The sequence below is a fragment of the Cibotium barometz genome, chromosome 60, assembly GCF_041138505.1.
Source record: "Cibotium barometz isolate CiBa-2024 chromosome 60, ASM4113850v1, whole genome shotgun sequence".
Lineage (NCBI taxonomy): Eukaryota > Viridiplantae > Streptophyta > Polypodiopsida > Cyatheales > Cibotiaceae > Cibotium > Cibotium barometz.
In genome coordinates this window covers 15397524-15411503 of record NC_141105.1, presented here as the reverse complement: position 1 = coordinate 15411503, position 13980 = coordinate 15397524, and the positions used below count along the sequence as shown (strand labels likewise).

At 43.9% G+C, this 13980-nt stretch overlaps 1 protein-coding gene across 1 annotated transcript in view; it reads right to left on the bottom strand.

Moving 5' to 3' along the window:
- Positions 1 to 13545, bottom strand: part of LOC147605034 (metal transporter Nramp1-like) — a 29064-nt gene extending 15519 nt beyond the window's left edge. The window contains exons 1-9 of the mRNA XM_086794444.1: positions 13341 to 13545; positions 12425 to 12503; positions 12295 to 12335; positions 12084 to 12162; positions 10707 to 10811; positions 8019 to 8128; positions 7722 to 7903; positions 2487 to 2556; positions 2202 to 2375 (exon numbers count right to left, since the gene is read on the bottom strand). Of these exons, the coding sequence (XP_086650570.1) occupies positions 2202 to 2375; positions 2487 to 2556; positions 7722 to 7903; positions 8019 to 8128; positions 10707 to 10811; positions 12084 to 12162; positions 12295 to 12335; positions 12425 to 12503; positions 13341 to 13427 (927 nt within the window). The 5' untranslated portion in view covers positions 13428 to 13545. The remainder of the gene's footprint in view (positions 1 to 2201; positions 2376 to 2486; positions 2557 to 7721; positions 7904 to 8018; positions 8129 to 10706; positions 10812 to 12083; positions 12163 to 12294; positions 12336 to 12424; positions 12504 to 13340) is intronic.
- Positions 13546 to 13980: the final 435 nt, after the last annotated feature.

The following is a 13980-nucleotide window of genomic DNA, read 5'->3' as shown; positions in this document are numbered from 1 at the left end:
CATCAGTAACCTGCGTTTTCATGTGGAGCTGCGTTTTCACTCAGGACTGCCTCAAGTGCTGCAATTTCTTTCTACAGAGCTACTTTACAGCCTTTACCACACTGGAGAGTCATTCTATTCTCTTCTCTTTCTGGTTCCCTCTCACCCATCCTATCTTCTGGTCTTTCTAAAGGAAGCTTGGGCTCTTGGAGAGGTGATGGCTTCTAGAGATCACCATTCTCCCCTCTCAGGGATTCTCTTCTCTTCCCCTCTCATCCCTTTGGATGAGTATCTTCCTTCTCTTGTGCTGTTTCATGCTGATGCTATTATTGCAGATTTTCTCTCCTCTCTTTCAGAGGAGGATAGTGGTTCTTCTACAGAGCAGGTGGATGATTTTGTTGAGATATCCTCACATATTATGGAGCTTCCTACTTTGGCGTTTCTCTCCTGGCAGTTGCTTCTCCTTCTTATGTTTAAGAGGAGGCATCTTCCACTATCTTGGAGCCTATCCCTACACTGATGATCAGTTTGTTCCAGTGGTTGTTTCATTTCCTCCTTCAGAGGAGGATTCTACTTCGGTCCCGATACTTGTTGAAGATGTAGAGGAGGTACCACATTTTTCAGAGCTATCTATGGTTCAATCTCCCGAAGGCTTCTCTCTCCAGATTGATCCTAGTGTTTCGTCTTTGATATCTTCTCGTGGCTTCTTCCGGAGACCTTCTCGGTATTCAGATGTACCATATGTTCGCGAGCTTTGTGCCTTTTATGCGGAGGTTGTTCCTTCAAACTCTTTGGAGGATTTTTTGCAGCGTGCCGGAGTTGGTCCACCCATCTGGCGTTGAAGAGGAGGTGTTGGAAGTTATTTCATCCCCGGATGGACTTTCCCATGCATATTCATGCTTGTATTTGGCTCCATATGAAGCCCTGCATTAGCATATCTTAGCAGAGATTATTCAGCATTTTATAGCATTTTTTGCTTCAGCCATGCTGTCGGCCTGCTATAGCTGGCCGACCAACATCCTGAGGTAGTATATAGGGGCTGGCTCCCTTTTCCCTCAGATTCTCTCTCTTTTCAGCTTCTGCAGTGATAGGTAGCATCTACGGGACCTCCCTCATGCTGCTCCACGTGAGGTACTACCTCTTCTGGTGATATTCAGCAATGATCTTCTTTTCTCCTTATGCTTGCTGTCCATATACAGTGTTGTACAGTTCTTGCAGCATTTCTTTGTGGGTATCACAGCATAGTACCCATTCTTTCAGATAATACGCCAGTGTTGCCAGCAGCACACTAGGCATCCCCGCGCGCTAACTCCGTGATTTTTGAAAGGTGGCTATGGGACAGCTTCCGGCCACGGAAGATTACTCTTTTCCTTTGGCAGATAGCACAAGGGAGCTTGCCAATGGGCACCTCGTTTGGCAGTTGGAGATCGGCCAGCTCTTGGTTCTAGATGTGGACACCCTCTAGAGTCACGGCGGCATTGTCTTTGGGATTGTCCCACGGTGTAGCAGGTTTGGTTGTGGATCCTCCGCTTTTTCACCATCCCACATATCACCTAGGGGACAAAAGCCTGGGATTTCGAGACAGCACCGGCCTTAGCATATGAGGAGATGGGACAAGACCTCGCCCTTCTCCTCTCTCATCACAGTATCATGACAGCCACATTATCAGCAGCCCCATTGGGGAGAAGGCCCACGGGCCACATGCCCCTCAGAGGTGGGAGATCATCAGCAGTATAGCAGCATGGCACATCTTGCGTGCTTGTTGCAACAAGGCCATACATGCCACCCGTTGAGTCCATAAGGAGCATATGGACGGACATAAGACACCCTCCAAGGCCAATGGGAGAAGCTTCAAGGCGGCTCTGAGTGTATGCACCAGGAGGCTTTTTTGCGGATTTGGAGTAGCGGTCCTTTCCTCAAGATCAGAGATAGCAAGGTTACTTGGCTTATAGGCCACCTGTTTGGCTGTTTCCCCCTCCCCCTCCCCGTTGGCTTATAGATAACCTGTTTGGCTGTTTCCCCCCCCCCGTTGTATGAGATAGCCTTCCTCCGAGAGTGGCCACGAGGAAGAGCCCCTCTCCGTCCCTTATCACTTTCTTGTTTCCAATGATTGAGACTGGGTCATGTACTTAGCCGTTTCGGGCCTCGGCTGTATTTTTGGTAACATGGAAGGATCTTTCCTTGGGAAAAAAAAAGAAAAGAAAAGAAAAAGATGTACATACTTGGAGTAAGAAGGAGGCTTGATTTAGGTCCAGCTCATCACACTTCTCGCGATTCTCAGCTGACAGACCAGGATCTGCACACACAGCTCCACTGACAGACATGACAGAGACATTGATCAAGAATGCTACAAATAGAGCAAAAGCACTCTCCATGAAGTAGAATCTGCACGCATCCTGCACACATATCACAGCTTCATATATCATGCATTTGATGGCAACAAATGATTGTATTCTAAAGTTGATGTCATAGACCAGATGCAGTTTTTGAAGCAGGGACAATAAGACCTTTATTCCCCGGACAGTTCTAGGAGTTTTCCTGCTTAACACCAAAGCTGAATGCAGGAAAAGGTTGTGCCTGCAAATATGAACCAGTTAACTTTATAAGCCTAAAAATTAGAGCAGACATACCAATGAAGATTTGAGAGAGAGAGAGAGAGAGGACATACTGGGTGTATGTGCGCAGTGGGGGGGGAGGTGAGAGAGAGAGAGCCGATAAGTATGGGTGTGCATAGGTACATGTGTATGTGCACATGCGCATGCATGGGTGCGTGCGCACATGTGAGAGAGAGAGAGAGAGAGAGAGAGAGAGAGAGAACAAGCAAACCATACGCATGGTGTGCATGGGTGCACGTTTTAAAAGTTTGGCACTACTTGGCAATTTCTTATATTTTTATGTTGATCATCATGCCCTTCTTCATTTGATTAAAAACCGCCTTGGTGTTTACTGCCCATAGGTTTAAAAGGTAGTCCGTACTGACTTGTGTCACCCAGCTAAGACTGCAATTGTACAGCTTCCAAATGGGTAGTCAAAAAAAGTACTTACGAGCTCAAGTCTCCTCTAACCCAAGATACAACATACCCAAGAACTTTGGTAAAGCTTCATTGTTTTAGTGTTTTTCACCATGGGCTAGAGCCCATCATTTTTTATTTCTCATCCCTCCTGGATGCAGTGACGCTTTGAATAAAACTTTGATAAAGCTTTAAGCCCCTTTTTTTAAGATTCACAATGCATCCTTGACAAGAACCTCCACAAGTATCGCTTGATAAAAATTCTGAAAAAAGTGCCATTTAATGAAGTGCCTGCCCCTGGCCAAGCACCTCATGATTAAGCACTGGTCATTGATGAGAATCCTTTTGTTTAAGTACAGGTTGACAAACCTCTGGCTAAGAACTCTCGTGCAAAAAACCTGTATTCCATGGCTGTGCATGCTCAAACCAACATCCACCAACTCCATGTTGGTCTTTGATGGTTGGTCCTCCCTAAGGACACTCCTGTGAAACTTACTGAAGGGCATAAAACCTGTGATATACAGAAGAAAACATTGCAACCACTGCCAAGCCTGTGATATACAGAAGCAAACATTGCAACTTTGATGCCTGATCCTCCCTAAGGACACTCCTGTGGAACTTACTTTAGGACATAAAACGTGCGATATACAGAAGCAAACATTGCAACCATTGCCTTACCGGCCTCAACAAATTATGCTCTTGCGTTTGATGAAGGTACATACATTGACATGTCACGTGCACCCTGCAATTGGGTGCCACATGGGCATATTAAACCTGATTAGGTGCCAATTTGGGTTACAGGATGCCCAAATCACACAATCTAGCAACCCAACTGGACAGCGCTGGGCATGCATGGATAGCAGAGTTTCTTGAAACTGAAAAGGGGAACTGAAACAGCTGATGTCAATGCAACGGAAACAGCCTTAGATCAAGAAAAGGACATTACATAGTATACATGGAAAGTGAAATTGTAACAATTAAATAGAAATGAGGAAAAAAGCTAAGGGAAACACAGGAGAAACTTGGGGTCAATAATAATTTGGAGGAGAGAGCAAAATTTAAAGCATATTAAAGCAAGTGCAATTTAGGGCTTACATCTTTGTTATAGCTTCTCATAGTTTTGCATCCACATCCAACTCCTCTGGAGTGAGAAAGAAGGTTTCCCGACTCCTAGGCACGTTCAGTGTCTAAAATCTAGAACTGTATGTTATTTGATTGTTTTGTCCCATAAAGGTTTCCCTCTGCACAAATTCTTGTAAGGGGGTGTTGTTTGTGTACCTGGCATGTTTTTGCCCCCTAAAAAACTCTCATGGTTTTCACTTTAGGAAGGAAATAAGCTACAACCGTTGTGGGATACTTACCTTGCTTTTGAGCTTGGGATCTTCATAATCTCTAAGATACACCAATGGTTGCTAGCTCCCCTCTCCCAAGCTTCACCACTTGCTGTCACTAAGAAGCTCTCAAGTTAATGCACCACAGTAGTTGCACACTTAACTCAGCTAGGAATGGTAAAAAGCTACTATCAAAGCATTGGGTTCACCCAGAGGCAGATGAGAGCACCACAAGACCAATGTCCATGCATTCTGCATGTGACAATGGTATCAGAGCAACAGGTTCAGCTTAAGGCAGCTCACAGGCTCAAAGCAAGGCCAATGTCTGCATGCATTCCACATCTGACAGTGCTAGCAGAGCAAGGTTCTTTCCAAAGCAGGTTAGATCGGAGGATGTGGGTCCCCATCAGGGTAGGCTAGGGACATCCAGGTAATTTTTTATCGGTGAACCCTGCATAGTTCTTAAACCCACTAAGTTGATGTATGTACAGAAGTCAGCCACCTAGATCAGGCAGAATGGCCAGGCCTGGACAGAGATCTGGACAGGCCAGGCAGGCTTGGGCAGAAGCCAGGCGGGCCGCGCGGTAGATATCCCTATAAATAGGCCGAAGTCATGGACAACTTCCCAAAGTATGCAAAGTAATTAATTACCTGTTCACCTTGATGTCGAGAGAGGTCCATCTATTTTGGCAATGCAGCCCAGAACCTGAGAGCGACATAAGAAATATATACTTGTCCCCACAGATAGTGCTCTCCTGATACTAAGAGCTGACCCAATCAGGCAACCAACCATGAGTAAGTAGGCTAGAAATGGAAAACATTTGGAGCAGCCCTACACTATGATACCGACTGTAGTCCAAAGTGCAAGTCATTTATAGCGATAAAGAGTAGCATAAGACTTAAAATTAATCACATGCACACACAGATACCTAAGTACCATTCTGTATTTCTTGTGTGAGCAAAGCTGTATGTAGAGGACCGCAGATACCTAAGTACCATTCTGTATTTCTTGTGTGAGCAAAGCTGTATGTAGAGGACCGTCAAAACTGTGGCTTAAGGCTAGAAACTAAACTAAACCGAAAAGACTGCTGAAAGCCTTATTTCCCTGACAAGCCAAGTCACACTCAGAACCTCTGTGTGTAAGTGAATTGCTGGCTGCATCAGGCTGAAACTTGCTGCTTCACTTCTGGGACAGAAATCTGAACCTCCTGGAAGCTCAAACAATGTGAGAAGGGTGGGTTGCGTGAGAGGGACAAAGAATGAAGAATAAGGGGGGTTGGGGTACCTATTTATAAGAAAAACTACCCCAACTACTAATGCCCAGGCATCCAAGAATCCTATCGTCCACCTTGGTGCCTTCTGCCCATATGACTGTCCTAGGCAGCCCGTACTGAGGTGTCACTCTATTTGCATGCGCACCCATGCACGCGCAAACAGAGCATGTGCGCGCGTAGCTGTAGGCAGCCCATACTGAGAGGTGTCACCCTGTATGCGTGTGCAATCTATGCGTGCACACCCATGCGCATGCATACAGAGCATCGTGCATGCATGCGCGTGCGTGTGCGTGTGTGTGCGTGCACGCGCGCCGTGCATACTTTGCATGGGCTGGATTTGCCATCAGGTGAACAATTTGTGGGACAAGCATATGCAGATGATCCAGATGATCTCAAGTCCGTAATGGCAACACTTGATCTTTTTGCATGTGCGGCAAGCCACAAAGTCAATTTCGGAAAATCCAAACTCTTGCCAATGAAAATTGAAGCTTGGCGTGCTCATATACGGCCAAGACAAATAATTGAGCCTTCACAGATTGTGCATCACTTGGGATGATAGGCAGATTGAATACTATAGTGAATAAAAGGGAAGTTGTACTACTGGAAGCTTGCCACTTGGCCTCTATATGTGCACTTGAAAACAGTGCAATCCATACTCATTGCATATACTCAGTTCTTTTTACCTCTTCTGTTTTAGCCACGTGATCGGATTGATGCCTTTATGTCAGAAATATTAGAGATCTTTTGGAAATCAAAGCACCATAAGAAAGCACTCAAGCTATTGTCAATGGCAAAGCTATGTACTCCCCGTATGCATGGTGGATTGAACATCCTCAACATACATATACATGTCCTTGCATGGAATGCAACTCTGTTGTTAGATTTCGCAATGCAGCGGGCAGCCTTGGTCACGGATGCTAGCGGCCATGTGTGTTAGGATGAGATCCTCGGACTTTGGTGACTGGACTACTACACATTGGGAGGTGGTGTTTGGTCATTTTGTTGGAAAGATACCCGACTCCCCGTATAGCACGCACCTTATTCAAGACTGGAAGAAAGTATTACGACACGGATGGCCGTGACATGGTGCGAGGGAATTCGCTCAAGGCTGAAAGCATACATTGGATTGTGACTCTTGCCCGCCTGTTGGCTTTCACGCAACCAAGAAAAGCTTTCTTCTTGGCAAAAAAGGGCATAATTGAGATCCATGATGTGGTGGACCAGGATAGAAATATTAAGTCCTTCCATATGGCTGAACGTGCCTTTGGATTGGGTATGCGTTATAGACCTTTGTGGCGTGAGATATGTGAGTTGTTGTCCCCCTTTGCACCAATACCACCGCTTCATATGCACGACCACCTGGATGACTCGAAAGTCTTGGGGGTGCCTTTGGATGCCATATCGGCTAAGAATTTATATGTGAGGCAGCAGCCACCGCCATGGATTACACCTGTATGTAATGATCTATGGCACTTGCAAAGAACATTACTATGGTGGAGGAAATGTTTAAGAGGGATCTGAACGAGCGTCTTGCCATTGAAAGAACGCATGTTCCTCTGGAGATGTACGCTTGGAGTTCTCCCAGTGGGGGGGTCCTGCACTCGCTGCATATCTGTGTCTTGTCATGCCACCATTGTGGTGTGCAGACTGAGACGGTGTCGCACCTCCTTTGGACCCGTCCACATTCCAGACTGCTCCTGGACAGGGTTTCAGCTTGCCTGCATATTAGATTTCCTGCACTAGTTCTCGATATTTGGAGTGCTGACAGTTGCGCTCTGGCATTAAGCTGCGTTCTTCTCCTGGGCACGGTTCTGGGCTATGTGGACAATTTGGAGCAGCCAGAACCGAATCATGTTCGGACAGCATATGTCAGCCACCTTCTCCTCCTTAAGGCTCTCCTTACGACAGACACTGCACTGTTGTTATGTGAGCCAGGATCTTGATTTGCAAACTTTTAACCTTGCACTGAGGTTTCCCACTACTAATATATCATTACTAAAAAAATGTGTGCACGCGCGCGCATGTGCGTGAGAGAGAGAGAGAGAGAGAGAGAGAGAGAGAGGCATGCATGCATGCATGCATGTGTGGGTGCATGGGCGTGTGTCTCTTCACAATCCAATACATACGGCATCACCATAGCCCCAAGCAGAGAGATGGCAAGTCCAGTAGCACCGTCTCCTCCTAACTTAGGTATAAACATCCCCTTCAGAACTTCAACAGCTGGTGGTCTTGCATAGCCAAGCTCTACAAAGAAGCATGCTGCCATTGTGAAAACCAGGAGGGCAATCAGCATCTCCAGCTTTCTCACCTAATCATAAAACATACAATTACTTAAAACCATATACAAAATATAAAAGATACATGAATACTGTGGCTCTGCAAAATGAAAAACCAAATATCTGCAAAAATCATAATATTGGTACCCCATATTGTTGCAAAGCGAGGAGAATCAGGGTGCTTAATCCCGTAAGAAGAACTCCCGACCAAACGGGGATATGGAACAACAAGTTCAGAGCAAACGCTGTTCCTAGAACTGCACAAGTACACAACCAAATACAAGGAGCAGTATTTATGCTTTCAAACATCAATGCCCATGCAAGCAAGTTATACCTAATTTCACAAAATGATGTGATGCTCTCATGTGAACAAGGACATCATTAGCATCAAAAAGCATTTAAAAACTAGCATGGCAAGAAAATTAGAAATACATATACGTGTGTGTGTGTGTGTGTGTGTGTGTGTGTGTGTGTGTGTGTGTGTGTGTGTGTGTACATGTATCTAATTGTGTGTGTACATGGAGACGGACAACAAGACAAAGGTGTTGCAAGCCTATATCTATTTGGCTGGAGATATCATCACCTAGTTATTTCAGTTTGAAGTAGAGCACACAGGTGATGCTGGTAAGATCCACTGTACCCAGGAGGTTTTTTTGTGAAGAGATTGCAATAAACCATGAACTTACAAAAGATGAAGAATGATTACAATCACATTGATTGGAGGGACCGCGAGACAGAGAAGCAATCTTGCCCACTCTGTGTGGGCATCTCAACATCCAGTTGCAAAAATCAGAAGTTTCGCATGGCAGGTCCTCATTCTCAGGTTGAAGGGAGATATCTAATGCTACATGCGCAGAAGTTGAAAGAACAAGTGCACTTCTGTGCATATCCATTAACCTCCTAGTGGCATGTCTGCAACAAGAATCCAACCTTTCACTTCTACATTTCGGTTTTCAGCATTATATCACTAGACCAACCAACCACAGCGAAAGCCTACTAAAGTCAAATTAAGTCTTACACAAGTGAGTTCCCACCAAACCTTTGGCAGCCAGCATCACATCAGCACTGCCATTAAAGGCAAGCACATAGCTCAAATCGAACATCACCTCAACACATGCCTTGGTGCTTTTCCAAATGGAACCTTGAAGACTTCAACAGATATTTTCACAAGTGGCATCATAGCTCTCCTAGTTGATTAGTAGGATTTTCTGATTTTTTGAATGTTTTCTTTCCTTTTGCTGGACTGCAGATTTAACTCAAGGCCAATGAGGTGATAGCTCAAGTGTGTCTAGGACCAGAAGGCATGGATATGGCACATACCAAGGGTCCATAGGGACAAGATTTTTAGGAGGGAAATGCACATGCATGAAATTGGGGGCTTACGTGTCTTCCATGTAGGCTGTCTGCTTTTAATGATTCTTCTTAATCCGATTCCCTACTATCGCCTATCCATTCCAAAAGAAAGTTAGGAAGACGCAATCTTGGGGTGTGTATTTTATCCTTTGTCTTTAAAGCCTTACCACTCACTTCTATCCTCTGGAGTCTCTGCATTCTCTCTCATGCTCATTTGATACGTTTGCAAACACACCTCTTGTACCTTTACTAACACAGTAGCACTGGTAACTCTCTGTGTTCTCTCCTTTATTGATCAATATAAGTACAAGCTTGCTTTATCCCCCGTAGCCCCTTCTTTGCCCTTTGAATTACCCTTGGATTGCCTCCTGCTTCCTCAGTGGCGTTGCCTACAGGAGGATCTTGGGCCTAAGGCCAGTTGAAACAAACATGGATTTAACTCAAGAGCTCTATGGTCTTCATGTTATGTACTTGTCTCATGGGTCATTTGGCCTTTCGTAGACATTAATATAACTCTCTCTCTCTCTCTCTCTCTCTCTCTCTCCAATGCAGATACAGGGCATCCTCAAGACACCAAAGAGAGTTGTACCGCCACAGGTGGTGGACATTGCTGCACCGTACACGATTCAGGAGGAGGATGAGCTTTGACTCTCTTTTTTGTATACATGGGCTCACGTAGTACATGAGCCCATCTTATTTGGTAGATGCTTATTTTTTTCATGTTTTGAACATCCAGTTATTTATTGAATCATATGTACTCATTTTCATTCTCATAGACCCTTTGGATCTTTCATAGACGTTTAATACTCTCTCTCTCTCTCTCTCTCTCTCTCTCTCTCTCTCTCTCGTATGCCTACATAGAGAGGCTATGCATCCGAGGGCAACTCCAATCTGAGTTGAAGAGAAAGGTACACATCTGTCGCTCACCACTGTGAGCACATTGCAGTTAAAGGTCAAAAGTGGGGAAATAAGAGCCAACCAACTTGCAACTTGATATTCCTCTAAACTAAATCACATCTATAAAATAGGACCTCTAGCAAGTGACTATCCTACTGAGTTCCCCAGCTGAGGGCACGAGTTCAGACCCCACATCTAATATAATATATTACTCTCTCAAAAAAGGAAGTTATTTTAGCATTCAGTCTTTTAAGCAGCAAGAGCACTTAAAACAGCGAGTGTCCTATGTCCTTGCTAGTAGGATGCAGTATACTAATCAATGCATGGACTATTTTTATTTTCATTTAGCTTAATTAATGAAAAAAAATCAAACATATTTGTGTGCACACATGCATGTGCACGCACATAAATATTATACATTATATGTTGTTTGTTGGTCTGTTTGCATGTGTTTATAACTTTATTTATTTATTTAAAGATATGCATTCTTGTTGAAATTCCACTGTCCTCTCAAAAGAAGAAAAAGTACTCAGCAAAATAAATTTGTTATGCACTATATTTTACTAAGTAGGTAATGTCTTAAACCTTCTGGGATGTCACTTGCTACTATCGCAACCTCAGCAGCAATCCACAAGCAAAAGTTCACTTTCCTTGGATATTCAGTCCTACAGTGTTCTGCCAGGTGCTTTCCTGCACATTGAAAGATCTTATCAACTCTTGTGTCAAGATCATCACAAGATTATCTAGAATTGTTAATCCAAAACCATCATGCACTAGCTTGATATCAGGGCTACTCAAATTCCAAAGTTCACCTTGTGAGACTAGCAGGGAAAAAGTGAGAGAATGGAAAAAGCAAGAGTAGCAGCTTTGTTTCATTTAAGACTATAGAAAGGCATACCAGGGTCACCTTTTATTGTATGTAAATCTACAAAGCTAACAAGTCTGTTTTGACCAGTTTTGGGCGAGTTTTAACCTAAGTTGACCAGCGTTAACCGGTCCGTTCAGATGGTCAGGGTTTGACTCATGTTGACCATGTTTGAACAGCCTCTAACTTTGATTGACCCACAAAAATTATTGGCGCCACGAGTAGGTGCAGGTTCATGCTAGACAAATCTTCATAGATATTATCACTTCTCCAGAGGTGAAGGACAGACTCAGCCATTATGAGACTAGCAGTAAAGAAGACACTCATGCACGCATGCGCGCAGTCACTGGTTAGCCGAATTGCATACCAGCTTTGGATGGAAAGAATTAATGGCTGCAACTTGGTAAAGGCTTCAAAAGAAATTTTGCTAATACAGCACAGACATACCAATGGAAAGTTCAGGTTATTTCCCAAACTTACAAAAACCAAAATGTGATCTTGGCTTTATTTTCTCTAAAGCAGATATCCTCTTAATATCATTGTTGGTACAATGGCTTGCTGTAAAGGGGGTGCTCTATATTATAGGCAATGATTACAGAATTGAGGCCAAGTACGAAAAGTAAGGTCTATGGGGCAAGGACTCATCGAAATAATACAGTCACGATATACAGCAAGAACCAAAAGGTCAAGGTGAGAGAAATATCCCAATAAGGTTCACAAGAAGGAAGCTGTACAATGAACTAATGCTCCCGCATAGGCAAGACAAGTCATCCTTGGTAACTGATGAGAAATAATGGCAATCACCATCAGCTAGGTGAGTAGGCTGAAGAATGGTGCTGAAATAATGTTACAACTGCTGCAAGGTGTTATTAGACTTATGGCCTGGGCACAGTGGCGATCATAAGGATGTTTTGATATGCGTAAGCAAGTCTGAAATCCTTCAAAGTGTTAAAAGTGCCTTTACAACCATGGCCAACAAGGGGGGTATGTTGGGTGGGGAGGTTGATTTATGACTATGCCATGGATTGTTCTTACCTCATTTACGTGACATGTCAAACACTAGTCAAACAAGAATTTGATCAAATCAAGTTTCTTACCAGTAACGACTCCCAGATTTGCCGCAAGAGACTGAATAAACAAGGCAGCACAAGATGCTATGAGTATAATCCATAGGAGCTGGGAAAATAAAGTGACAAGTAAAATTGTCAGTTAGTTGGACAACACATCAAAGTCTCCATTAGCTCTCCTCTTGCCAACTGAGCATGCGTGCATGTGTGTGTGTGTGTGTGCATGCTTAGCAACATTTACCTCATACTTGAATTTCACCCCTGATTGCAGATCAGTCTCAACTGCCAGAAAGTGCAAAAATAGTTATGAGGTTTGTGTCTTGCCAATATATTTACATGATAACCAATTAGTTGCACAATATTTTGCTTACAATTTCCCGGATCAATATAAGCAATGGCAACCAGAAAGCCAGGTCCAAGGTATGCAAGTAGTGTCCTGAAGCCTCGTTTCTGCACAGATGTTAGATTCATGCAAATGATCAGCTATAGTCCAAAAACATGGTGATTCAAGTCCACTAACAAACTGTATCACTCTGCTCAGACCATGAAAAATGGTAAAACCAAATATGGCTGTTTGGTTTCTTACTTAATAGAAGTCTCTTTTCTGGAAAAAAAAAATCAACAAATCTGCGGAAACAAGAACTCTAAATGAAGCTTGAAGCCGCCCATATAAATTGTCATGGAACACTGGTCAGGGCTCCTGATCTCCTTCACTTATAGGGATATGAATTTTCAGATAAACCTCACACTAGTCCACCCTAATCCAGCTAACCAAGACTGGACGCCTAGGGTTAGACACCAAAGTCTAGATAGGCATACACGTAAAGCTACTTCCCACTGCTGTTAATCTCGATTTCTCCAATTCAATAATCCAGCTTGGCCAGGCCTGCTTAATTAATGTAAGGTCTAGTCAAGGACCTTAAAGCAACCTTTAAAAACATATTAACTCATGAACTACAAGCTTGTAACTAGTCATCTGAAGACTACACTACATGTCCCTTGATGACATATAAAGGCGTCATTCCCCCAACCCCACCCAAAACACACACAAATGAAGCGCTGGCAAATTGTGAACTATCGATCTATCTATCTATGTATGTATCTATAGAGCTAGACACACGCATACATACGTAATGCACACACACATGCATATAGAGATAGATAGATACATGCGTGCATACATATGTCTATATAAAGAGAGAGACTGGTAAAAAGAAGGTTCAAATCTCTCTCTCTCTCTCTCTCTCTCTCTCTCTCTCACACACACACACACAGGGGACAACATACCTCAGGTACCGTAACCTGGTGGTTGGAACCAGAATCCATAGCCACTGCTGCAGGAAAACAAGCAGAACAAACGCCGCTCCCGAGCATAGTGTAAAGCAAGAGCAAATCAAATGCTGCGAGCCGCCATTAGTTTAGCGTGTAGATATATAGACAGAGAGGAGGAGGGCGGGGGGTGAGAGAGAGAGAGAGAGAGAGGGGAGAGCTGCCTACAGTTTGGGGAGGCTTGTGCCCAATAAATAGGAAAGCGAGGGAGGAGAGTCCACGTCAGCCCGTGGATTGGAAGTCCCACCACTTAAGAAAAAGAAAAAAAAACTCGACGCGACGACATGTCAGCATTGTGGGCCCCATCGCGGCAGAGGCGGGCGCCGGTTCGGAGGACGAATAATATCTCGCTCTCCCTTATTCCCCATTATTATTGTTATTATTATTATGCTTAAGCTTTATTATTATTATTATGCTTGTGCTGCTTCTATAAGAAGAGCACGTTCCCTCCCCGTGCTGTCCACACTCCCCACCTCTTTTTATACAACGTACGTACATTAATTTTCCTCTACCTCTTTTTATACAACGTACGTACATTAATTTTCCTAAGAAAATATCGGCCACGATTAAGACATCTCTCCCCTTTCAGAAAGTAGCT